The 25960-nt window shown below is 50.1% G+C and overlaps 1 protein-coding gene across 2 annotated transcripts; it reads right to left on the reverse strand.

Annotated features, from left to right (window-relative positions):
- Positions 1-8164: 8164 nt before the first annotated feature.
- On the reverse strand, positions 8165-10378 carry LOC120680652 (alpha-1,3-arabinosyltransferase XAT3-like). Of its 2 annotated transcripts, none has more exons than XM_039962171.1 (3): positions 10045-10378; positions 9813-9917; positions 8165-9567 (listed from the first exon to the last, which is right to left on the reverse strand). In XM_039962171.1, the coding sequence occupies exons 1-3, from the start codon at positions 10202-10204 to the stop codon at positions 8336-8338; spliced, it is 1497 nt and encodes a 498-aa protein (XP_039818105.1). In that variant the 5' UTR covers positions 10205-10378; the 3' UTR covers positions 8165-8335. The 2 variants fall into 2 exon arrangements, with proteins under 2 accessions (XP_039818105.1, XP_039818104.1); XM_039962170.1 differs by having other exon boundaries at positions 8165-9570.
- Between the last annotated feature and the right edge of the window lie 15582 nt (positions 10379-25960).

Below are 25960 nucleotides of genomic sequence, written 5' to 3' on the forward strand. Positions count from 1 at the left end.
GGGACACTTCATCGCCAACTGCCCCTATGCCAAGAACAAGCCAGCTACGTCAGCCTTCTCTAATACAGTGAATGGACCAAGGCCAGTCCTGACCGGTGCCAATAGAGTGCCCATCCGCAACAACAGCAACGCCAACAACAACAGTCAGCAGATGAGGCAGCCCCAGCAGTCATTCGGACGAGCCCGCGTCAACCACATCAACGCACAGGAGGCTCAAGGAGCTCAGGGCGTAGTACTCGGTGAGTACCTGGTCAGCTCATCCCTTGCAACAGTGTTATTTGATTCTGGAGCATCACACTCATTCATATCTTCGAGTTTTGTGGAAAAGCACAAAATACCTATAGTACTACTAAAAACACCCCTATTAACCCGGACGCCTGGAGGTGACATAGAGTGTCAACTGGGTTGTCTACGGGTAAGGATCAATTTAAGTGGGGTAGAATTTTTAGCAGACTTAGTAGTACTAAAGTCCAAGGGAATAGACGTGATCCTTGGAATGGACTGGCTAAGCCGACACAATGGCCTCATAGGATGTACTGACAAGGTGGTACACCTCACGAACCCAGAAGGAGTCCGAGTGACTTGTCATACCCGGGAGAGTGGATCGAACCCGATGGTGTTTAGCATGGAAGCTAAGTCCCTGGAAGAAGTCCCGGTAGTGAATGAATACCCAGATGTCTTTCCTGAAGAACTTCCCGGTATGCCACCGGATAGGGATGTAGAGTTTGTTATTGACCTTGTCCCTGGAACCGCCCCGATAGCCAAGAGACCCTATAGGATGGCAGCCTCCGAGTTGGCAGAATTAAAGAAACAACTAGAGGAACTACAACGAATTGGCTTCATCAGGCCAAGTTCGTCACCTTGGGGAACCCCGGTTCTATTCGTCAAGAAGAAGGACGGAAGTATGAGGTTATGTGTAGATTACCGGGCACTAAATGAAGTCACTATCAAGAATAAGTACCCCCTTCCCAGGATCGATGATCTTTTTGATCAGTTAAAAGGAGCCAAGTACTTCTCCAAGATCGATCTGAGGTCCGGATATTTTCAGCTCAAGATCAGGGAGAGTGATATCCCGAAGACAGCCTTTGTCACCCGATACGACCAGTTTGAGTTCATAGTGATGTCTTTTGGACTGACAAATGCACCTGCTTATTTCATAAATCTCATGAACGAGGTGTTTATGGACGAGTTAGATAAGTTTGTTGTAGTCTTCATCGACGACATACTTATTTACTCGAAGAGTATTCAGGAGCACGAGCAGCACCTGAGGGTAGTTTTGGAAAAGCTGAGAGTGCATAGGCTATACGCCAAATTCAGCAAGTGTGAGTTCTGGCTGGAGAAATTAGCTTTCCTTGGTCATATTCTGACCACGGAAGGAGTAGCAGTGGATCCCGAGAAGGTCGAAGCAGTCTCCAATTGGCAGCAACCAGCCAATGTCAGTGAGATCAGGAGTTTTCTCGGATTAGCTGGGTATTATCGGAGATTCATTGAGGGATTTTCCAAGATAGCCCGGCCCATAACAGAGCTACTCAAGAAGGAGAAGAAATGTCGGATATACACCTGGTGTTCCACATCTCACAATTAAGAAGGTGTTTGAAGGTACCCGAAGCAGAACACGTGCCAGTTGATCCATTGGACAAATTTACCAGAAGCAGAGGCCACATGGGAAGATGCAGATTTCATCAGAAGATTTTTTCTGTCATTCCATCCTTGAGGATAAGGATGTTAACCGGGGGGGGGGGGGGGGGGCTTTGTCAGGCAACGACATCGCCATTCAGATATTCAGAGGCCATTCAGTTCGTCAGTAAGCAGTTGTAAGGAGAAGTCGGCACTCAGCGTACCGTTTCAGCGACTACGGGGATACCGTCCATCTATCATCCTACGGTGACCAGCACGCGATGATCGGCTACAGCGCTTAGGCGCCCTGAGTTTAGTCCTTCTGTTGGGTTGTCTTTAAACATTGAATAGCTTTGTTAATTAAACGTTAATGTAATCAACAGCCATCTGTTAAAGGCGGAGTGGGGGAGTAGTTGAACCCTATCGTGGATGAAGAACTCGTTCTGTGAGTTAGGGTTGTAGCTGTAGGCGCCGTCACGCTGTCGGCGTGCAGATCAGACCTCTGCCATGTATCGGTACTGAATCTTCTTAATGCAGTTACTCCTAGCTGAATTTTGCCTCTCGTTCTTCTGATCCATCGATCAATAGTAGTGTAGTTCAGTCGGTTAAGTTCGATCCTCACAATGTGCGGCTGCCGCAGATCTGCTGCAGCTCCAGGAGGCCGCGCTCCAGCTCCGCCACTTCCCTTGCCGCCTCCTGTTGCTCCTCCGCCACTGTCGCCAGGAAAGATAGCAGCGCCGCGTCGGAATTGTCAGTGTGGGCGAGGAGGCGGTCTAGCTGCTCCTCGGTGGGCGTGTCCTTGGCGACGGTGAGGTACTGCCAGACCGTGCCTTCACACCGCTCGGCGGAGACCTGGCACTGAAGGACCTGGACGTCCCCGGTGAGATCGTGCACGCGGCTACGGAGCCCCACCGCGGGCTGGACTGCGGGGGCTGGGGTGCAAGCGCAACGGTCCATGGAGGCTAGGCGTGCCCGTAGGTGCCGCGCGGAGCCGAGCAGCCGGATGAGGCGTTGGCCGCTGCGCAGCTCTCGCGAAGGGGAAAGAAACAAGCGCCCCATATCAATGGCTAAAACAGGCGCAGCTTGAGATCCGACGGATAGGGAAAACAACCGACGTGGCCCCAGTAAAATGCCTAAGCATGGCTCAGGTTTCGTTAGGGAGAGATTCATGAAGTTTCAAGGGAGTAGTTTCGATTCGAAGTTTCAGATCTTTTGTTCTTTTCCTCTTTTGCTTCGGTTCTTGCACTCGATCTCGGAGAACGATGCCCTGAGGCAGGCGCTTCAGAGCAAGTATTATGGTGGGCTAAAAGCAGGCTGAATACTTAGGTGGAGAAGAGAGAGAGAGTGGAAGTGGGCTGTTAGCTTACAACTAGTTTTGACACAAGAACTAATAAATTTTATAAGATAAACATGTGGGCCATATTTTTATGATGGAGAACTAAATCATTATACAAGTAGGCTAAGAGATTTGCTGCAAAGGCTTTTGAAGCCAGCTGCAGACTAAATCATTAGGCTTGCTCTCAGACTACGCTGTTGCAGGGGCTCGGTGCCGTGAGTAGCCGGCTCACGCGTGGTGCCCCACACGTCGGCGGCCACACGCGTGGCGCAAGTGCAGCGCGGCGGCGCTCGCGGGGTGCAGCGGCGGCGCTCGACGCGCTGGCGGGAGGCAGGCACCAGCGGCCGCGTTAGTGGGCCAGGCGGGACGCACGTGAGCTCGGCCCAGCGAGCGCGCGGGCTAGTGCGGGCCCAGCTCGGACGGGCCAGGGCCCAAGCCAGGCCTTCACGCGCGGACAGCAAAGCGTGCACAGGCAGCAGGCCAGCAACGGCCAAGGCTCGCGGCCCAGGTTGCTGGTCACGAGGTGCAGCAGTCCGACGTGAGCCAGTGCAGGAGCAGGCCATCGGCGGCAGCTTGCAGCCCATTTTGGTTTGAGTCGTCTCGTTGCACTTGTCATAGAATTTCTGGTCATTTATATAATCTAGTTGATTAACTTTTGCTCCGACTCTGAACTAATTTGCATGCTTGGTTTAGCTTTAATTAATTAATACATATGCTTGATAATCTTTGCTTGCTCAATTGACTTGTGACATTTAGCTTTATTTGTGAATCTTTGAATGCTTAGCTAAGAGGACTCTTTTGCAGCGTTTAGTTCTAATCTTTTTAGTAAGACTCTTAATTGGCTTTTTGGTTAAGCTTTCCTTCCGCTTGGCTTTAAGCTTTACTAGTTACTGTTGAATCTTCGCATGCTTGGCTTAGTGAAGCTTTTGTGAAAGTGTTGCTCGAGTAGATTGCCTTGAGTTTGCTTCCGCATAGTCTCGAGCTTCCGGCGTTTTGATTAATCTTTGCTTCTGCTTTGCATCGAGCTTTTCCTAACCATTTCTAGGGTGATGTTGTCATAAGTTGGCTTATCTCACCTTAGCAGTTAGAAGAGAGACTTGTTAGGTTGAGTTCGAGACATATACCTTGTTTTCTTGAAGAATTTTTAAAGACTCTTATTCACCCCTTCTGGTCACCCGTTCCAATCCAACAGAACCTGCAGATGATGTAGAACAGAACTCCACCTTCCTTGATCATGATCCACGGCTGAAGAGCCCGTGGGCAGTGAGACGGATGGCATCACACCATTTTAGGCAGACGGAGCTGATGTGAATGAAGTCCTTAGGGTTGGTGAGGTGGCCGGCGACGCCCTCAAGGATGAGCCACGGGAGGGCTGGCCCAATCGTTGGATCCCTACATGAGAACTTGGAGAGGGTATTGGAGGTATGAAGCCAATGGCGAAGGGGAACAACCTAGATGCACAACACAAGATCAAAGCCATACAATGGCCGACTACATGTTACTAACAAAAAGCTATATACACAAGACAAGTGGAATTTGATGCTATTAACTGATATGCTATGGATCACTATTAACTTATATGCTATGGATCACTATTACTTCTTTATGTACTTTCAGAGTGCATTTTCATTGGTTTTGAATTCTCTTTATATTCAGATCTGATCAATCGGCAGCATTCATGCCAAAGCTTTCTGATTTTTTTTTATGTATGAATCCCACCCGATGCAGCATTCATCCAGAAGCTCTGAATTCTCTTCATATTCAGATCTGACCATATCTTTCTTTTACTTTTTATTCTTTCTACTTACAATCGTTGGAAGGTACTAAGTATTCATGCCAAAGCTTTCTGATTTTTATTGATTGGGCAAATCCATTATCTTACTTGTCTATACCAGACTGGTACAACCAAAAGATTGGGTGGGAGGTGTGTGCACTGGAGAAATCAATGGGCATGTTTGGATACAAGGACTAGAGCTATTTCTAGTCTAAAATAGCTCAAAATAGCCCAAAATTCCCAAACATGAGGGCTAGTTCTTGGCTATTTGCAAATAGCCTACCTCAAAAAACTATCCCACCTAAAGGGTGATTATTTGAGCTATTTCAGGTGGAGCCCACCATAGCAAGAGAGGTAATAGGGCTCCAATGATTGGAAAAAGATGATTTAAAGGCTAAATAGCTCTTGGATCCAAACATGTCAAGGGTTATTTTATTGGAGAGCTATTTGATTGAGCTAATTAGCTCTAGCTCAAATAGCTCTAGCACTCGGATCCAAACACGGCCAATGAGTAATTTACGTAGGGATGCTAATTTACCATTTCTAATTTCTTACACTAGAATATTTGTCACGTTTTGCGCACCCTATTATAATTGTTAAGATGCATTACAACATAGATAAAATAGACATGGGCACACTTCGTGGTGTACCTCCCTCTTCAGTACCCCTTCCTAGTCCAGATGATTCCGACGACTCCTCGTGTTTCCTGAAACATCATCACAACTTATATTATTCCTGATCACAAGCTTTTACGGTATGCAAAGGAACATTGCCAATAATCTTATTGAAAGTTTTAGTGATGCAAATGTCAATCTGAGTCCCTGTTTGTTGTTTGATGAATTAGAGATTACAGATCTACTTTCTGAATGATATTTTCCTTTTTTTTTTGAGAATGCAGGTAGATGTTTCCGGGTTCTACCTGCCATGATTCTGGGTTCTTTCTCGCATTATTACATGACACGAAGGCAAAAGCTTCGTGTTACGTACTAGCCAGCTTGTTCATGCTGTTCGTGCTGCTCTAAGATGATGCTATCCTAGTGACAAGATTGATAGTAGCAGTGAATTGCCTACTTTGTTTTAACCTGGCTACGATTTCCGGTTGCTTTTGACATTTTAACAGCTCGTTAGACTGCAATCCAAGAAGCTGCTACAGCAGAATTGCTAAGCCACGTTGAGAAAGAATGAGGCGAAAAAGTGATGGATCCAAGTGCAGGTCTAACAGATTAGTGTGTTGTCTGAACAATTGTCTTGACTTGTTACGAAATGGAAGCCTTACAAGGTTCTGTAATTTATAATCAATTTTAATCTTTTGAGACACTGTCACCCATGTCATCATCCGATCCTGGAGCATATTTTTTTCGTGATCGTGCCTGAGCACGTTTATCATTAAGAAGAAAGCAGTTACAAATACAATTTTGATGCGGCCAAACAAAACTTGACCAACATAAAAGCACAAAAAACTAAAAATAGAGAAACACTAAAGAAACGCACACACAAACGAGAAAACACAACGACAACACAGAACAGCAGCAAGCAACATCCGGACCCACGACCCTAGCCAAAATCACACAACTGAACCTGCTAAAAGAAACTACACCGCCAAAGGTGCAAAGATCTGCAACACAAGCAAGGTGGCAAAGCATCCACCTGACCAACCAACAGCGGAGGCAAAGCATCCACTCGGAGAGAACTCGAACCAACGACGATGGCGGCAAAGCATCCGCCAGAGCAGCAGCGGCAAAGTATCCGCCAACGAAGAGAGGGGAGGCAAAGCATCCGCCAACCGACGACCAACGCGACTCAGACGATGTAGAGGAAACTAAGCGAAAGCAGGCGCAGAAGTGGATCCTCTCGGAGTAGAGCAGTCAATCACCACCGACAAGAGCTTCTAAGACAACGCCTCCATGGAGGAAGCGACGCAAAAGGCGCCGTCGTCGTCCGACCAACATGGTCTAGATTTTCACCTGGAAAGCTCACCAAAGAGAAGAGCATAGAGAAAAAGAGTGATGCCTTCAACAACGTAAGCGACGCTCTGGGATGATGCTGTCACTGGCGCGCAAGCGAAGCAAGGTTTTCGCCTTCACTCCGATCCCAACCCAGAGCCGATGATAGCAGACACCGCCGCGCGGGGGAGCACAAGCCTAGCAGGTTCCTCCACGATGTCGCGGCTGAAGGGTAGAGAGAGCCAACACGACGCCTCTAGGGAGGTAACGACGTCCGCGGACGCTGCCGTCGAAAGCACCGACAGCATGTCGAGCATGGCTTTCGCCTGGGCCTCCCCAAGACCCTCAACCACACGGCACCAGAGAAGCAAGCACCTTCACCAGAGGACGATGAAGCAGCAGCAAGGCCATCGACTACCAAGTGCTCGCTGGTGGAGTAGCGACCCGGCAGCGGACAACCAAGCCACCACCACCCCCCGCACAGCTCCCCGCATAGGCACGGCCGGCGAGCACAGCCGAGGCACCGCCGGCCAGCAGCGCACAGCGGCAAGCACAGCCAAGGCACGGCCAGCCAGGACGCCGCTGCCGCGAGCCGCGCCCCGCAGAAGTGCAGCGCGCGCCGGTGAGGCACATGGTGGATCTAGCCCACACTGGCGAGTAGCGCCGGCCACTAGCGCCGGAGTCCACCGGCCACCATGCTCGCCAAAGAGATGGGGGAGAGGAAAACTAAATTTGTGGGAGGAGGTCCCGCCGCCGCCTTCCTGAGCCCGGGCGGACCTCCGCGCGAAGGGCCTCCGGCGGCGGCGAGGTGGACGGAGGGGAGAGGAAGGGGCTGTTAGCCGGCGGCGGCGCTCCGCCCGGGTCGCCTCTGGGCGACACGAGCGTGGGGGTGTATCCTGGAGCATATTTGTTGTACATATTTGGATTTTGATGTGTGCTGTTGCAAAATCTGGAGGTTATTCATATTTGAAATTTGGAGAAAAAACATTTTTTAGGAACGGGTGAAATTGTTGTCAACTTTTTTAAAAAAATAGGGCATTCCTACAAATCCTTGCTGTAGTATGTTAATAATAAAAAGCACGCAGGAACGCGCTGCTAGCTTACTAGCACGGACGGTCTTCTCGCAGTCGCGGCGGCATGCTCCATCTCTCGCAAAAACTTGCAGCACTATGCGTGCGGGCTGCCGCAACTCACGCCGTGAGAGGTTGCGGCGCGTACGGACGTGAGGTAAGCAGCCGCGGCCCACCCCGCTTGCATCCAATTTTGTTTTTTAGATGTTGCATCCATATTTCCTATGAACACGTCAAACGAATTAATCCTCTTGCTCTACAAGCTACCGCGTTCGTCATCACCCCTTTTAACTCGTCAAACCAATGACCTTGTCAGCCAAGCAAGTAATGTTCACGACCGAGCGAGCCAGTTATTACTAAACGATTTTTTTTAACAAAATAGCACTAGCTAATGCGCTTCGCGTCTTTTTTGTATCTGTATGTCTGTTTGAAAAACTATTTTCTGTCTGCATCTCGCATTCTGCTTGTCCTTGTACACTCAACAATGATACCCCTTTTGTCTTGGTTGGGAAACCGGGACAAAAGGGGTTTCCCAACTGGGACAACATTACAGTTCTGTAGTAGTGAATCTACCATTTGTTCTTGAGCGCAAAACTTAGTCACTCTGTCGTCCATGGGGCAGCAGCTTGAGCGCCTCCATGAATGTGTTCTTGAGCCTGCCCAAGTGAGGCTTGACGTTCTGCTTGTCCAGGTAAACCGACTTGAGAGCGTCCCATCCCTGCTTGTGGATTGAGTAGGGATCCTTGAGCACCGGGTCATCCTTGGGGTAGTCCTCGCTCAGGGTCGTCTCGTCCACCTGGATCATGTACTCCAAGTAGTGGATCTGCATGTCCGGCGACGGCTCCTTGAACGTGCCGCGGGCAAGCCACTCCAGCCCGCCGTAGGGCACCACCTGGATGAGCACGGCGCCCGCGGGGAGGAAGACCATGTTGGTGAGCCCCGCTCCGTGCACGCCCACCATCACGTCCGCCGAGTTCACCAGCCGCGCAAACTTGGACACGTCGGTGCTCATGTCCGGGTCCCCCACGCGCACGTCGAACCCCAGGCTCATGGCCATGTCCACCATGGCGTGCTCGTTCACGAACCGGCGCGAGCTCCGGCGCGAGATGATCAGCAGCCGGGGCCGGCGCCGAATGTCCCACCGGTCGCCGCTGGGCGTGGCCGTCGCGCGCTCCAGCCCAAACGCGCTGCGCAGCATAGCTCGAAAATCCACCATGGAGGAACCCGCCGGCGTCTTGGACGCGTCCATGCCGAGCTCCTTGTGGAACGTCGGCCCGACTACCACGCTCGGGTAGCACCGGACCTCATGGTCGTCGTCGATGTCGACAACCTCGTGCTTGCTCAGCAGCTGGATGATCTCAAGGTACTTGGTGGTCCACCACGACTTGAAGCTGCTCACCAGGAACTGCACCTCGCCCGCGTATCTGTGCGCGGTGATGAACGCCGGGATGAGCACGTCCGTGTAGTCGTGGAACAGGTTGCCCGTGAACCCGCCGGTGGAGAGCACGAACGCGGTGGCCGAGCTGTTGATCGTGCAACGCGGTGCGTCGCCGTGCAGGGGGCGGAGCGCCCACTCCTTGACGTGGGCCAGCGCAAACGCGTCGTGCTTCCGGCAGTACGGCTTCACCTTCCACTCCTGTTCCAGCGGGCTGACGTGGATGGTCTGGACACGCCCCTGCACGCGGACGTCGCCGGTGGCCTCGCAAGTGTCCGAGCGGCGGCTCGACTCGTAGCACACCGGCTTGCTCAGCCTGAGATGGTGGTCAGCGGCAAGGGCGGTGCTGCTTGAGTTATCGCTGGGCTTGGGCTGAGTCTCCTCTTCCTCCTCTGCTGAAGATAAAAAAAGTCAGCTCAAATTGATCGGATCTGCTACAACTTTTTAATAGGCATTCTTGTTGCCAGAATTTAAAGCAACCGCCGAGAAATCTTGAGCTCAAACTGTATTGCAGTAATGGGAAAGTTCTAGCAGCAATCTCGCGGTTATCGAGCAAATTTAGCTCAAATTTAGTTTCGTTAAATCGATGCTAAATTCAGGTAGAAATGCGGAAAAAAAAAATACTAGGAACTAGTACCAACTAAAGCTGCAGCCTCATCGGCGATGTCAAGAGTCTCCATCCTGACGCTCTCTTTCCTCATTGCCTGCTGCTCCGCTGCTTTGATGGCCTCCCCTGTTTTGCCTGCGCCGCACAGTTCAGATAAGCGAATCATCACCCAAGAAACGAGAGCCTGATAAATGGCCGGAATCTGACGAATTAAGCAAAGACGCATAAAACAAACGAAAACAATTGAAGCGCCGGTAATTACCAGTCGGAGAGAACCTGGGCCTGAAGAGGGAGAGCAGCACGAGGGATCCCAGCATGAAGGCTATGAGTGCCACATTCTCCAGTCTCCTCCCCTCCGCCCTCGACATGTTCCGGTTGGACTTCATGGCCTCCCTCCCACCTATCTCAGACGGCCTTCGCATCTATCTCTGTATCTCTCTCTCCTCTGAGCTTTCTTGCCTCGATATGCTTGTCTTCACAGGGATGGTCCTCAAGGAAGAATCAATTTGAGCCTATATACCGCCAGCAAATGGAAGAGGTGTGCGGCAGCACTATTTCGATAAAGTCGTTGAACGGGGCAAAGGGGTTGAAATGGTAGTTTGGTTGGCCTGGCGACAACCATTGCTTAACGCACACGGGAGGACAAGGAAAAGCGGAGGAAACTCGACTTAGGGAGAGCACACACGGAAAGAGACCGGAGTTGACCTGCTGCGGTCCGCCGGTCTTCATGGCCCTTCGCTAGGGATGGTCCATCTCCACGATACCCCTTTTCTCTAATAATACAATAATCTTTGAAAACTCTGCTTTATATTGAAATCAAATGACGAAGTACAACACTGGGGATACCAGTTTACAAGTCTACTCTAGCACAAAAGAGAGGACAAGCAAAACACTAGTTTATTACAGGACAAGCAAAACTCTATCTCCTGCATTTTGTCTTGATCAACAGCTTTCAAAAGCCGGCGCCATTTCTGTTGCACTTAACCCTCAATTGATCACCGACATGTACATAGCTTGAGTTTGAGTTAGTTTTTCTTTCTGTTGCTATTCTCTAGCCTGTAAGTGCACGTTCTGGTGCACGTTCCGCGTCTGTAGGACGGTGCTCGCGGTGACCATGAGATGGCATGGGCCAGTAGAGACATGCGCACCGCATGTTCTGGTAGTTAGTTACTTTGTTTTTCCTTAAGTACTCAACTAATACATCAGAAAACGCTGCTGGTTGTTTGGGCGGCACCAAAACTTTGTGTCCTCTGTGATCACGTTGTGTGTGTGCGTTCCCGGCGCTCCGTGGCGAGCTACGGTGTCCCCGGCATATCGCCGGCGACGAACTTCCAGCGAACGACGACAATTGGTATCAGAGTGGTTACGTGCCCGGTGCCATGTCCGCATCGTCTGCGCCGCAGTTCGGTGACTGCTCGCCCTCGCCGCCGCCACGCCGTTGAGTCTTGGCGTCGCCCGCCCTGCGTCGCGGGAGTCATCGCGGAGAGGTCATCGTCGAATGCGTTGTGAAGGAGAGCTCGGGCTCCATCCAGTGGCCCATGCTCACATGCACAAACTACTAGGAGTGGTCGCTCCTGATGCGCGTGAACATGGAGGCGCAGGGCTTTTGGCACGCCGTCGAGCCTGAAGACGGCGATGTCATCGAGTATCGCGAAGATCGTCTCGCCCTCGCCGCCGTTCTCCGCTCCGTCCCGACCGAGATGCTCGGCTCCCTCGCGCGCAAACGCACTGCGCACTCCGCATGGGAGGCGGTGAAAATCGTTCGTGTCGGCGTGCAGCGCGTGAGGGAAGCCAACGCCACACAGCTGAAGAAGGAGTTCGGGGAGATCGCCTTCAAGGATGGTGAGTCCGTCGACGACTTCTCCATGCGCATCGTCTCCCTAGCCAACAAGATCCGCGTCCTTGGTGCAGACCTCACCGACACCGAGATCGTGAAGAAGATGCTCGAGGTTGTCCCGAACTCCCTCTCCCAGGTCGCCATCGCCATCGAAACGTTCCTCGACTGCGACACCCTGACGGTTGAGGAGGTGGTCGGCCGACTGCGCCTAGTCGAGGAGCGCCAGAGGAAGAAGAAAGTTGCGGCGTCCGCCCTGGAGAAGACCTACGACAAGCAAGGGTGTCTTCTCCTCACCAAGGAGGAGTGGTTCGCACAACTCAGCCTGCGTTCCAAGGATGAAGGCGAGGAGGGCGGCAGTTCCGGGGGGAACAAGCGCCAGGGCAAGCCTCACAGTGGCCGCGGCCGCGGCAATGGCGCCGGTCGTCGTGAAGACCGGCCTCCACCCAAGACCGCAAGCTACAAGTGCGACAAGGTAGGCAACTGGGCCAGGGATTGCCCCAACAAGCCCAAGAAGAAGGGTGAGGCCCATCTGGCACAAGGTGAGGCGGAGGAGGATCAGCCCTCTCTCCTGATGGCCCAGGCATCCGTCTCCTTCAGCGACACTCCCGCACGTTCCCAGTTCACGTCCACGCCGTCGTCGACGACTCGCCGCGTCGAGACCCAGGAGCAAAAGGTCTTCGCCCAGCTTGGTCCGCGCGCAGATCGAGATCCCTATCAATGGGTTCTCGATAGCGGGGCCACAAACCACATGACGGGCATGCGCAAGGCCTTCGCCGAGCTGGACACCAACGTCCATGGAACCGTCCGTTTCGGGGACGGATCCATGGTGGACATAGAAGGTCGCGGCTCCATCATCTTCATTTGCAAGAATGGCGAACACCGCGCTCTGACCGGCGTGTACTTCATCCCGAGGCTGACGGCCAACATCATTAGCCTCGGCCAACTCTAGGAGGCCGGCTGCCGCATCATCTTCGACTCCGGCGTCCTGAAGATTTACGAACCAAGCCGCAGGCTACTCACGCGGGTGTGCCTGTCCGCGCGGAGCGAGGAGGCGTCTTGGTGCTGGCACGCCAGATTCGGCCACATCGGCTTCCAGTCCCTGCGTCGCCTTGCCCACCATGACATGGTCCGCGGCTGGCCACCGTTGGAGCAAGTGGAACAAGTCTGCGACGCTTGCCTCGCCGGCAAGCACCGACGCAGTCCCTTCCCCGAGCAAGCTCACCGACGTGCCACCGGCATCCTCGACATGGTCCATGGCGATCTCTGCGGCCCGATCTCCCCCACTACACCGAGCGGCAACAAGTACTTCTTGCTTCTCGTTGATGGTCTCAGTGTAGGAATATGGGGTAGCAAAAACAAAAATTTTCTACCGCATAAACCAAGATTACTGTAGTTATAGATCACGGGATTACCACTAGACGCGCGGTTGCGAAACTTCTGTAGCGCGTCGGTGTAGTGCAGATGGAAGCCAGCAGTGCAGTTGCGTGAACCTAATCACGAACGGCTCATCCTTGTGCAGCAAGTGCAGCACCTCCACGAAGTCGTCCCCAAACCCTTGTATTTATAGCCCCTTTGGGCACCCCCTAGGTGGGCTTCCATGGGCCCCACCTTGGGCATCCCCTAATGGGCCAACAGAAGCCCATTAGTGTATCTAAGCCCAGTCTAATTTGGATCTCATCCTCATTAGGCTTCTGGCCCTTAAGTGTGTGACCCTATGGGCTCACGCGTGAATAGACATGGCCCAGTACTCCTACTGGCCAATAGTTGATAGCGGTCTCTAGCAAAACGTGTCAACTCCTAAGCACGCACGAATCATATCTATCGAGCCGTCACAATCTTATGCATGTTGTTCCCTTTGCCTCACGATATTTGGTCTAGCTTGAAGTCGACCACTCTTTCTCGATCCTGTGATTCGGAATCTTTGGTTAACTCTTAACCCTAGCATGGCCATGCATTTCTTGATCCGAATCACTCGAGGGGCCAGAGATATCTTTCTCTCTTGTAGAGAGGGGCAAATTTCATCTTGACCGACTATGTCTCACAGCATGCTTCTTGACAGACCCGAAAGCCACCTTTATAACTACCCTATTACGGTGTAGCGTTTGATGGCTCCTAAGTAAGTCGGTTCACATCTTGAGTACATACGACGATCTCAGGTCTTAGGACACAGCGTACATATTGTGTAATGAGAAGTCATCATCTCGTGTTGGGTCAGTTCTGTCTCATGTCTCACATGAACTCCGACTAGGAATATTTTAGAATATCCATACAAGTAAAGAGTTTCACAAATACTTCACATAAGCATTAATCAATACAAGTTGTCATCCATGGATATTCAAGGAACACTTTGTTAATCATGAATACAAGGAAATATGATTATCTCTAGGGCATATTTCCAACACTCAGTCGCTATATGTGGCTGGTGCTGCTGCCGGGCAAGGACCACGCCGCCTCCGTGATCAAGAACTTCCAAGCCAGAGTGGAGGTGGAGACGGGGCGCAAACTGAAGGCGCTCCGCACTGACTGTGGGGGGAATTCACCTCTGTTGAGTATGGCAGGTACTGCGCAGAATGCGGCGTGCAACAGACGCTCACCGCCCCGTACTCCCCGCAGCAAAACGAGGTGGTTGAGCGCCGGAATCAAAGCGTGGTGGCCATGGCGCGTTGCATGCTGAAGGCCAAGAATCTCCCAGGACACTTCTGGGGGGAGGCCGTCACCATCGCTGTGCACATCTTGAACAGGGCGCCGACACAAGCGCTTGTTGGCAAGACACCGTTCGAAGCATGGCACGGAGAGCAACCACACGTCCACTACTTCAGAACCTTTGGCTGCATCGCCCACGTCAAGAACACGCGCCCAGGTCTCAAGAAGCACGATGATCGAAGCTCTCCGATGATCTTCGTTGGGTATGAGAGCGGCTCCAAGGCCTACCGGCTCTTCGACCCCAACTCCGAGCGCGTGGTTGTCTCTAGGGACGCCGTGTCCAATGAGGCAAGCGAATGGTAGTGGAACATACACGACGTCGCCGAAGTAGCGCAGCCAGAGTTATTCATCATCGAGTACACTAACGAGTACGTGCCGGCCGGAGCGGTAGAAACAGCGAGTACGACTCCCCGCACCCCAACACCTACACCAGCCGCTTCATCCTCACCAGCTGTCACAGCCTCACCAATCTAGTTCGTCACTCCCCCGCCGGACGATGAGCTGGACCTCGACAACGACCACGACGACGCACCGCTCCGGTTTCGCGCCATCGACACCATCCTCGGCACGTCCTCACCACCAGGAGTGGCGCTGCGGGACCTGACACTCAGCTCCACTTCACATCTGCGGAGGAGCCATCGACGTTCGCAGCTGCCGAACACAAACTGAGCTGGCGGGCGGCGATGCATGAGGAACTGGACTCCATCATCGACAACAACACCTGGGAGCTCGTGGAGCTGCCACCGGGTCACCGAGCCATAGGGCTCAAGTGGGTCTACAAAGTTAAGCGCGACAAGCACGGCAACACCGTTCGCCACATGGCTCGACTCGTCGCAAAGGGCTACGTCCAGCGCGCCGGCGTCGACTTCGATGAGGTGTTTGCACCCATCGCGCACATGTAGTCAGTGCGGCTTATGTTGGCTCTGGCGGTGCACCAGGGCTGGCAAGTCCATCATATGGACATCAAGAATGCATTCCTCAACGGCGAGCTCAAGGAGGAGGTCTACATCGCACAGCCACCGGGGTTTGTCTTCAATGGCGCCGAGCACAAGGTCCTGCGCTTGCACAAAGCGTTGTACGAGCTGAAGCAGGTACCCAGGGCCTGGAATGCCAAGTTCGACGCCACGATGCTGGCACTTGGTTTCCAGAGGAGCTATTCGGAACACGGTGTGTACACACGCACCAGAGGCGCGTCGAGACTCATCGTCGGCGTCTACGTCGACGACCTCGTCATCACCGACCACGGGAACGATGACATCGCGACATTCAAGGCGGAGATGAAGAAGGTGTTCCGTATGAGCAACCTGGGGTTGCTCTCTTACTACCTCGGCATAGAGGTCCACCAGAGCAGCTCCGGGATCACTCTTCGTCAAGCAGCCTATGCTGGGAAGCTCTTGGAGCGTAGGGGGATAAGGGCTTCAACCCGGCGTTGGCGCCAACTGAACCACACCTGAAGCTCAGCAAGGAGAGCTACACGCCCACCATCGACGCCACTAAGTACAGGTGGATCATTGGCGGACTGAGGTATCTTGTGCACACCCGGCCGGACCTTGCGTTCGCGGTGGGTTATCTCAGTCGCTTCATGGAGAAGCCCCACGAGGAGCACGTTGTCACTGTGAAGCGCATACTGCATTATGTGGCAGGCACGCGTGGGTACGGGCTCTGCTACAGCAAGGGGGAGGAAGATTGTACACTACAACTCATCGGCTACAGCGATGATGATATGGCCAGCGACCCCGACACACGAAAGAGTACAAGCGGCGTCATCTTCTTCCTCGGTGGCAGCCCAATCACTTGGCAGTCCGCCAAGTAGAAGGTTGTTGCTCTGTCCTTTTGTGAGGCAGAGTACATTGCGGCGGTCACCGCTGCATGCCAGGGCGTCTGGTTCGCCTGTCTTCTGAGGGACCTTGTCGAGAAGAAGATTGGAGCGCCGGAGCTCAAGGTGGACAACATGTCCGCCATTGCTCTCACCAAGAACCCTGTCTTTCATGACCGGTCGAAGCACATTGACATGTACTGCCACTACATCCGGGAGTGCATCGACAGGGGGGTGATCGTCATCGAGTACGTAGCCACCGAGCTGCAACTCGCTGACATCCTCACGAAGGCGCTTGGGCGTGTACGCTTCCAGGAGCTGCGCATCAAGATCGGCGTCAAGGATCTTCCAGGTGACTCGATCAAGGCTTAGGGGGGAAAATGTTGCACTTAACCCTCAATCGATCACCGACATGTACATAGCTTGAGTTAGTTTTTCTTTCTATTGCTATTCTCTAGCCTGTAAGTGCACGTTCCGCATCTGTAGGACGTCGTGCGGTGCTCGCGGTGACCATGGGATGGCATGGCCCAGTAGAGATGTGCACACTGCATGTTCTGGTAATTAGTTACTTTGTTTTTCCTTAAGTACTCAGCTAATACATCAGAAAACAATGTTGGTTGTTTGGGCGGCACCAAAACTCTGTGTCCTCTGTGATCGCGTTGTGTGTGTGCGTTCCCGGCGCTCCGTGGCGAGCTCCGGTGTCCCCGGCATACCGCCGGCGACGAACTTCCAGCGAACGATGACAATTTCTGCATGAAGGAGATACTTGAGTAAAACACTTGCACGGGGGATTTGGGAGGTGAATGTTCAATAGCCAATTTGTTGCGAGTGTTCCACAGTAGCGCCCAAGCGAACCCAGCAAAAATAAACATGCTAATCCATTTAGGCATGCCACAATCTCTACGAGACCAGCGCCCACGCCATCTTCCCAAGAGAGATGGTAACCTGACCAGCCCAAAGCATCTCAGATCCTACACCAGATGAAACGAGCAAAGGAGCACTCAATGAAAATGTGGTGAAGACCTACTTTTCCACACAGAAAACAAGAGGAGCTCCCCTTCCAGCCTCTTTGTTTCAAGGCATGAGCCGTCGGGAGTTTGTTGTTGTCAATCTGCCATAAGAACACCTTGATCTTTAGTGGCAGTTTGACTCTCCATACATTATCTGAATTCTTAATTAGGACACCTCTGTTGGTTAAGCAGGAGTAGAGGGATTTGGTTGTAAAGGTTTTGTTTTCTCTAAATCTCACTCCACAGTGTCCCGTTCCCTGGTTACTTGATAGGAAAGAAGTTCCTGCAGGGTAGAAGGTCCTCCCTTTCTACCAAGGTCAGGCTCCTGAAATCAATAAGCCAATCACAATCAACCCAATTGTCTACTACTCGGAATTGGGAGTACTGCACATGCAGAAGAGCTGAGGGAATTGCAGTTTCAAGGGGGTGTCACCCAACCAAGTGTCTGTCCAAAAGAAAGTATTCAAGTCATTTCCCACTTTGTGAATTGCCCCCCAATTGAAAAGGTGTTTCACTTTGTGCAAACCCTGCCAAAACCGAGAAGAGTCTCTAACTTTTGAGGAGAAAAAATGCCCATTCGACATGTATTTTGCCTCTAGGAGTTTGTACCAGGTGTCAGTTGAGCCTTTCATGATTTTCCAAATCCACTTGACTAGAAAATGTTGTGCGGTATGTCTTAACGTTTATAGAGAGATCCGCGAGCGCACAGATAATACCGTTGTCGCATTTTACCGAGTATTCGAGTATCATTATTTATATTTTTGCAAAGGATGGTATGTGGTAAAGATACTTTACTTGGTACATAATTAAGATAGTATGCTTAAGCTAGTCCACATTTTATACAGGGTTAAGTCATAAAAAATGAATATCAGGGCAATGTTACACACACGTAGCCAATCTCAAGAATGAAGAATAACAAATAAACCAAAGGGCACACCAAACCTTTGCTTTAGCATGGATTTCTAGTCTAAACATATGAATTGCATAACTGAAGGAAGCACTTATCATGGCATACAAACTATCAAGATAGCAAGGCAACCATGAAGATACTCTAAAATAAAGATAAATCACTGACAAGTAGGATACAAAGCCATTACCAAGGCAGACGATCACTCTCCAACCCTGAAGATGACTTGTATTCGCTAAGGGCTCCCTCAATGTAGTGAAAAAGTAGCCCATAGGAGATAAAATATTCTATCTAGCCACCTTGTCCCATTGTGGAAGTGGTCTATAGGAGAGAAATAACAAAAGCTACCCTTAGCACTATGGGCTGCCCATAAGCCACTAAAACATTATAGCTATCAAGGAGGAGATGGGTAGCACAGCTGGACTAGGAATATCTCTTTTATTTGCTATTGGGCCACACCTCACTGAACATCCAGCCCTTACATTGTGGAAGTAAAATTAACTAAAGCCTACTGACACAAAGCTGCCACATATGTACTACTTCAACCATATACATTGGGGTCGCCCTAAGAGAGGTTCTAGCCTAGCTCCACTAGCACCAAAGGTTACAGGTAGCAAGAGTAGGAGGGAGAGAGGCTTGGATGTGGTGTGTTTTGGATGAGGGCTCCTTCTCCTCCTTTTATCACTTGAGAGGTCGGTTCCTGCCATCCGCTTGTATGGAAGCCATAGTAACCAATCTTGGGAGGATAAGAGCAAATCTCCTGCCAAAGTGCACATGGACGAGAGCTTGGCCAATTCAGCCTACCCCTGGTGGGCCCCCTAGCCACCGACTTCATCCCACTAGCTGACAGGTGGGTTTTTATCTTATCTTTTGGGTGTTGCTGTCTTGGAACGTCGGTTTGATCTAACATATGGTCCTTCTTTTAAGTGTGACGCAAGGTAGAATCTTCTCTGTGTTTCTGTTGCATCTTCGGCATGCTTTCTTTTTATTCCAGGCTTGTGAGGCGGAAATGGCTAGGTATACAAAATAGCTATGAAGTTAGGTTAGTGATACAAATATGTAAGTTGGGTGTATAGTTTTCCTTTATTTATGAGTATAGTTGACGGTCGAATTTTAGCACTTAAGGGTCATCGACAAGCATGCCTGGGACCCAGCCTCCGACATGGCTATCCATCTTGTCGGGTATAAATGTCCCGAATACCTAAAGAAGGAGGATTAGTGGGCCAAGCTGCTCCGTCAGGCAAGCTAATGGCGGTATCAGTGAGCCCGACCTACACGGAGGGGCTCCGCCTCGTCCGACCTAGGGAGGAAGACTCCTTTCGCCTGACCTAAGGAAGGATTTCGCACCCCGCCCGACCTATCATATGGGCCCCACCTCATTAGGTGGTGGGGTGGACGAGGCAGCTACGCCCGATCTGTAGTAGGGACCCACCATGACCCATGCCGCGCGAGTCTGACAGCGGCACATGCGGACAGGGGACCGGGCGTGCTCTGCCAAGGCCTGCATTGACACGGTGCACAATGGAGCGCCCCTTCCTGTCACGTCCTACGGTGTTGTATATCGTAAAGTAGGGGCCGGACGTGCTGCACCAAGACCAAGACACCGCTGCTTATCCCGCTCCGCAGACCATGGGGTTAGACAGACCCGGTCACGGAGGCGGAGGGTGGTGACGGCAGGGTCAGGAGGACCCACGATGACTGGCACGACGGAGAAGGAGCACACTATCGCCGTTGGGAAAGAGGCAGGCGGAACTCCGGGCAGTTCTAGCCGGCAGCTGCCCTAACCAGATAGGAGCCACGAACACTCTTTCTTGTCACCGATTTTAGAGATTTGGGATGCCATTTGTTGAAGTATTAGGCAATTGCATGATTAATTTCTGAAATAAATAAATTATGAACATAACTAGATCTAGCATGAACAACTCTATCGTACTAGCGGCAAGGCACAACAGGATGATTAACTCTGAGAACATGATTAAGAACCGGATGGAAAAACAGATTACGTACTGAGCCTTGGATTTTGGAAAGATGAACGGAGATGGCCGGACGAAGACAGTCCTATTGACGGAGTGCAGCAGTCGATGTCGCAGACGACGGTTCGCCGCGGCGCCTAACTTGGACGAAGGACGGGCCGTGATGAAAATCTTGGAGCAGTCGCGCCGAGCGCTTCCCAAAAACCTTATTCGTCCTCTCCTGGTGCAGGATCTCGAGGACGGAGGTTCCGGAGGCCTACTCTCCCGATCATCGATGCACGCCAATGCTCAGGATGGATTTAGACTACGATGGCGGCGCAGCAGCGAGAAAGAGGCAAAACTCTAGGTTTTGTAACCCTAGCTTGGTTTTATAACCTTAGCTTGAGTTGATGTGTTCTCTTGTGGTAGCCTATGGGTTAGATATACAATTTCCCCTAGCAATGTGGGATTAAAGGTTTGCACCCCTCCACCACTTTCTCATGCCCACATGGGCCTTTTAGATTTATTTGGAATAGCTGAAATATTTAATGGGCCAAGCCCAAATTCCAACAATCCCCCACCAGATCTCAAATTCCCATTTAGAGGTTTGCATGTTTCTCACTACTGCTTAATATACCAATGTTTCGATGAGGACTATTAAGTTGAACTCTCATCTAGAACTTCAAGCTACACTTATCCACAACTTGAACAATGGACTATGCCTTGAATTGCAAGTTTGGTGCAGACAAGTTTCACTTAAAGTCATAACCAGTACACGGCTGCCAGTAGCCTTCTCCGCGGGTGGAGCATATACGTCATACTCTCTGGTCTCTTCAAGAGCTTGTTAGAGATTACCCAAATCTCATAGACTGCGACGTTCAACAGTCGAACTCATATCGGTATGTTTCTTTCAAGAATGCTCTGTAGGACAACATCTTTGCTTATTAAAGCCAATAGAAACACATTAAGGCATATAGCCATCCTACCTTACAGCATTTGAGAGTATTGCATCTTCACTTAGAGAGGGTTTAGAAGGAATTACTCTCCTCAGTTCACCAATAGCTTGTTCTTCCCAAGTCCTAATTCACGGGATCTCCGATCACATAGGTTGGGTTACTACTATGGCAACTTACACGGGTCTCATACCCATCTCCCTCGATGCACCTTCTATCACATTCCGTGATAGCCCTTTTGTAAAGGGATCTTCCAGGTTCTTCTCTATTGAAATATAAGTCATACTTATCACTCCGGAGTTTCTCAACTTTCTGACAAACTTCAGTCATCTCTTGACATGTCTTGATGACTTTGCATTATCTTTAGCACTATTAACTTTGACTACCACTGTTTGATTGTCGCAGTTCATAAGGATAGCCGGCACTGGTTTTTCAACCACAGGCAAGTCCATCAAGAGCTCACGCAACCACTCTGCCCCGAACAGTAGCTGTGTCCAAAGTAGTAAGTTCTGCTTCTATGGTTGACCGCGTCAAAATGGTCTAGTTGCAAGGCCTCCATGATATCACACCACCTCCAAGGGTAAACACATACCCACTCGTGGCATAAAGCTCATCAGCATCAGATATCCAATTCGAATCACTATATCACTCAAGCACAGTGGGGTGCCCAGAATAGTGAATCTCATAACTCTTAGTACCAACTAGATAGCGCATAACCCTTTCAAGTGTATGCCAATGATCAATACTCAGGTTGGACATGAACCTGCTCAATTTGCTCACAACAAATGATATATCGGGTCTCGTTGCGCTAGCTAAGTACATGAATGAACCAATTATCTAAGAGTATCATAGCTGATCTTTAGCAATTTTCTTGTTCTTTCGGAGTATCACACTGGGATCATAAGGAGTCGGAGAAGGCTTGCTATTCACATAGTCAAAGTGGCTCAATGTCTTCTCCACATAATGAGATTGCGAAAGAGTAATCCCATTCTCATCCTTGATTAGCTTGATATTCAGAATCACATCAGCTTCACCCAGATCTTTCATATCAAAACTCTTTGATAGAAAAGACTTGACATCATTGATCAGTTCAATGTTCATTCCAAAAATCAGTATGTCATCCACATACAAACATAATATGACTCCTGCACCCCCACCATAGCGATAGTACACACATCTATCAGCCTCATTTATGACAAAGCCCGCAGAAGTTAAAGTTCTGTCAAACTTCTCATGCCATTGTTTAGACGCTTGTTTCAGACCATACAAAGACTTTAACAATTTGCACACCTTGCTCTCTTGACCCTTCGCTACAAACCCATCAGGCTGATCCATATAGATCTCCTCATCTAACTCTCCATTTAGGAAAGCTGTCTTAACATCCATCTGATGAACGATAAGACCATATGATGCAGCCAGGGAAAGGAGTGCTCGAATAGTAGTCAATCTAGAAACAGGTGAGTATGTGTCAAAGAAGTCTTCGCCTTCCTTTTGTGTGTAACCTTTGGCCATAAGTCTAGCCTTGTACTTCTCAATAGTACCATCAAGCCTAAGCTTCTTCTTGAACACCCATTTACAACCCACAGGTTTGCAACCATAGGGTCGTTCAGTGAGTTCCCACATACCATTGGATATAATCGAGTCCATCTCACTTTGGATAGCTCTTTCCAATCATCTGCATCTAGAGATGCATATGCCTCAGCAATAGTAGTAGGTATGTCATCCACAAGGTACACAATGAAGTCATCACCAAAGGATTTTGCAACCTTTTGTCTCTTGCTCCTTCGAGGAGCTTCACTGTCATCCTTCTCAAGGATTTCCTCACGCTCAACTAGTTGTTTAGAAGTCTCAGTAACATTGGGAGCAATAGGTTCAGGAGTAATCTCAAAAGAAAATCTAGACGGGCTATGCATATCTTTCATAGGAAAAATATTCTTAAAAATGTTGCATCACGAGATTCCATAATACTATCAACATGCACATCAAGTATCTCAGATTTAACTACTAAAAATCTGTAAGCTATACTCCTCTGAGCATATCCTAGAAAGACACAATCCACTGTTTTAGGTCCCAATTTGTGCTTCTTGTTGATTGAGACATTGACTTTCGCCAAGCATCCCTATGTACGCAAGTAAGAAAGCGATGGTTTTCTCTCTATCCATATCTCATATGGGGTATGATCTTTATTTCTGTTTGGAACTCTATTCAGAACATGACTCGTAGTCAATAAAGCCTCCCCCACCATGCTTTAGATAAACCAGCAGTGTTTAACATGGCATTAACCAAGTCAGTCAACGTGCAGTTCTTTCTCTCAGCAACCCCGTTTGACTCGGGTGAGTAGGGAGGCGTCCTCTCATGAATAATACCATGTTCCTCACAAAATTCATCAAAGATTTTAGGAAAATATTCACCACCACGATTCTGACCTTAAACGTTTGATCTTTCTCTCTAGTTGATTTTCAACTTCGGTCTTATAGATTTTAAAGTAATCAAACGCTTCATCCTTAGTTTGCAACAAATAAACATAGAAAAATCTAGACGTATCATCAATCAAAGTTATGAAATATCTTTTTCCACCCTTTGTCAACACACCATTCATCTCACACAGATCAGAATGTATGAGTTCGAGTGGTGCCAAGTTTCTCTCCTCGGCTGCTTTGTGAGGCTTTCGAGGTTGCTTCAATTGCACACAACTATGGCACTTCGAACCTTTGACAATAGTGAAATTCGGAATTAAACTCATGCTGGATAATCGAGATATTAAGCCAAAATTAACATGATATAAACGAGAGTGCCAAATACTCACATCATCATTAACAGCACCGCAAATCTGATTCACTGACTTATTACAAAAATCTGCAAGGGAAAGACGGAACAAGCCTCCGCAATTATAGCCTTTACCAATAAATTGTCCATGTTTCGACACGACTAATTTATTGGACTCTAACACTACCTTAAACCCATCCTTACACAGAAGGGAGCCGCTCACTAGATTCTTGTTGATAGTTGGGACATGCTGCACGTTCTTCAGCTGCACGATCTTTCCCGAAGTAAACCAGCCATAGTAAAATCAACAGATTACCTAGAATAAAGTTTTTGGATTGTTGAAGTATTAGGCAATTGCATGATTAAATTCCGAAATAAATAAATTATGAACAACTCTATCATACTAGCGGCAAGGCACAACAGGATGATTAACTCTGAGAACATGATTAAGCACTGGATGGAAAAATAGATTACGTACTGAGCCTTGGCTTTTGGAAAGACGAACGGAGATGACAGGATGAAGACAGTCCTGTTGACGGAGTGCAGCAGCCGATGTCGCAGACGACGGTTCGTCGCGGCGCCTGACTTGGACGAAGGACGAGCCGTGATGCAAATCTTGGAGCAGTAGCGAGCCGTGATGCAAATCTTGGAGCAGTAGCGCCGGGCGCTTCCCAAAAATCTTATTCGTTCTCTCCCAGTGCAGGATCTTGAGGACGGAGGTTCCGGAGACCTGCTCTCCCGATCGTCGGTGCACGCCGACGCTCGGGATGGATTTAGACTACGATGGCAGCACAGCAGCGAGAAAGAGGCAAAACTCTAGGTTTTGTAACCTTAGCTTGAGTTGATATGTTCTCTGATGGTAGCCTATGAGTTAGATATATATGAGATCCATAGGACCTCCTCAACTTCCCCTAGCAATGTGGGATTAAAAGTTTGCACCCTTCCATCACTTTCTCATGCCCACATGGGCCTTTGAGATTTATTTCGAATAGCTGAAATATTTAATGGGCCAAGCCCAAATTTCAACACCCATCCCTCTCTCAACCGTTTGTAGCCCCCTACTACAAACCAGTGGAAGATACACGAGTAACACAAACTAGACGTAGGGTATTACGCCTCCCGGCGGCCCGAACTAGTATAAATCCTTGTGTCTTCCTGCATTACCATCCCCCACTAAATGCGCATCTATGAGAATCACTTGCCGGTGCTAAAAAACACAGACAATTGGCACGCCAGGTAGGGGACTTTGCGCGTTTCATTCGTTTTTTCTACCAAGTGGCGGGTGGCCATCATCACAGTAAATTGGGTCCCGGGTGCGCCTGTGCACTTCGGCGGCCTACGCTTCATCGTCAACCTGGAGGGCGGATTGGAGCGCGTCTGCTCCTCCGAAACCGATGGCTCCAATTCCATCGTCGTCTCCCTATGGGGGCTGCAGGTGGAAGCCTCAGAGGCTAGCACCTCTCCACTAGCCCGATGCCTTCTCGCAGACCGCACGAGAGTGGAAGGACAACAACCGCGACGGCGGTCGTTGCCCGGTTTATCCCTGGACGATCGACCGTCCCTGGACGACTTCCACCAGGCCCTGCTCTTGCTCGTCAGCATGGCGGCGGAACTCTTCGGAGGAGAGCCGAGCTTCCCGGAGATTCCCGACAGGGACATCTTCGCGGCATTCCCCTTCGGCCTGCGCAACGCCGTGCAGGACATGTGGCGCCTCATCACACAGCGCATGGCATCAAAGCCGGCGGACACCGAGCCCATCGACACAACAGACACCGAGTTCGGCGACACGACGAAAACCGAGTTCATCGGGATGGCAGACCCGTCCGAGAGCCTTTCCGGCTCAGGCTCTTGCGATGTAAGTCACCACCCATCGCACGAGTGCTTCATGGCAGATTAGCGTGACGACCGTGTTGGCTTTGTCTCTCTGCGAACAGAAAATTTAGGTACCAGAGAAACACTCTCTCTGACAATATATAACAATGATTTTTATTTTGCAATTTAGGTCGCTAATGATCATTCGATCTTTTGGTTGAAGCAGGTTCAAATGGTGGGCAAGGATCTGTACCACTGCCTGACGCAGGAGCTGCGCCTAGAGCTGCACAAGCACCTGCTTGTTTCTAGCAGTTACAACTGCAAGGTAATTACATCTTTTTTTTTACCTTGATTTATGATTGTGTAGAAGAAGATGAGCAGATAAAGTGATTACTGTTGAAGAAGGGATGGTCCGCTTGACT

Source organism: Panicum virgatum, chromosome 7N, assembly GCF_016808335.1.
Source record: "Panicum virgatum strain AP13 chromosome 7N, P.virgatum_v5, whole genome shotgun sequence".
Lineage (NCBI taxonomy): Eukaryota > Viridiplantae > Streptophyta > Magnoliopsida > Poales > Poaceae > Panicum > Panicum virgatum.

Excerpts from the sequence above, each read along its gene's own strand:
- LOC120680652 (XM_039962170.1), bottom strand. The coding sequence starts at position 10,204 with ATGCGAAGGCCGTCTGAGATAGGTGGGAGGGAGGCCATGAAGTCCAAC. Across the intron at positions 9,918-10,044 it reads GCCCAGGTTCTCTCCGACTG|GCAAAACAGGGGAGGCCATC; the intron begins GTAATTACCGGC and ends TGTGCGGCGCAG. Across the intron at positions 9,571-9,812 it reads TGAGGCTGCAGCTTTAGTTG|CAGAGGAGGAAGAGGAGACT; the intron begins GTACTAGTTCCT and ends TTTTATCTTCAG.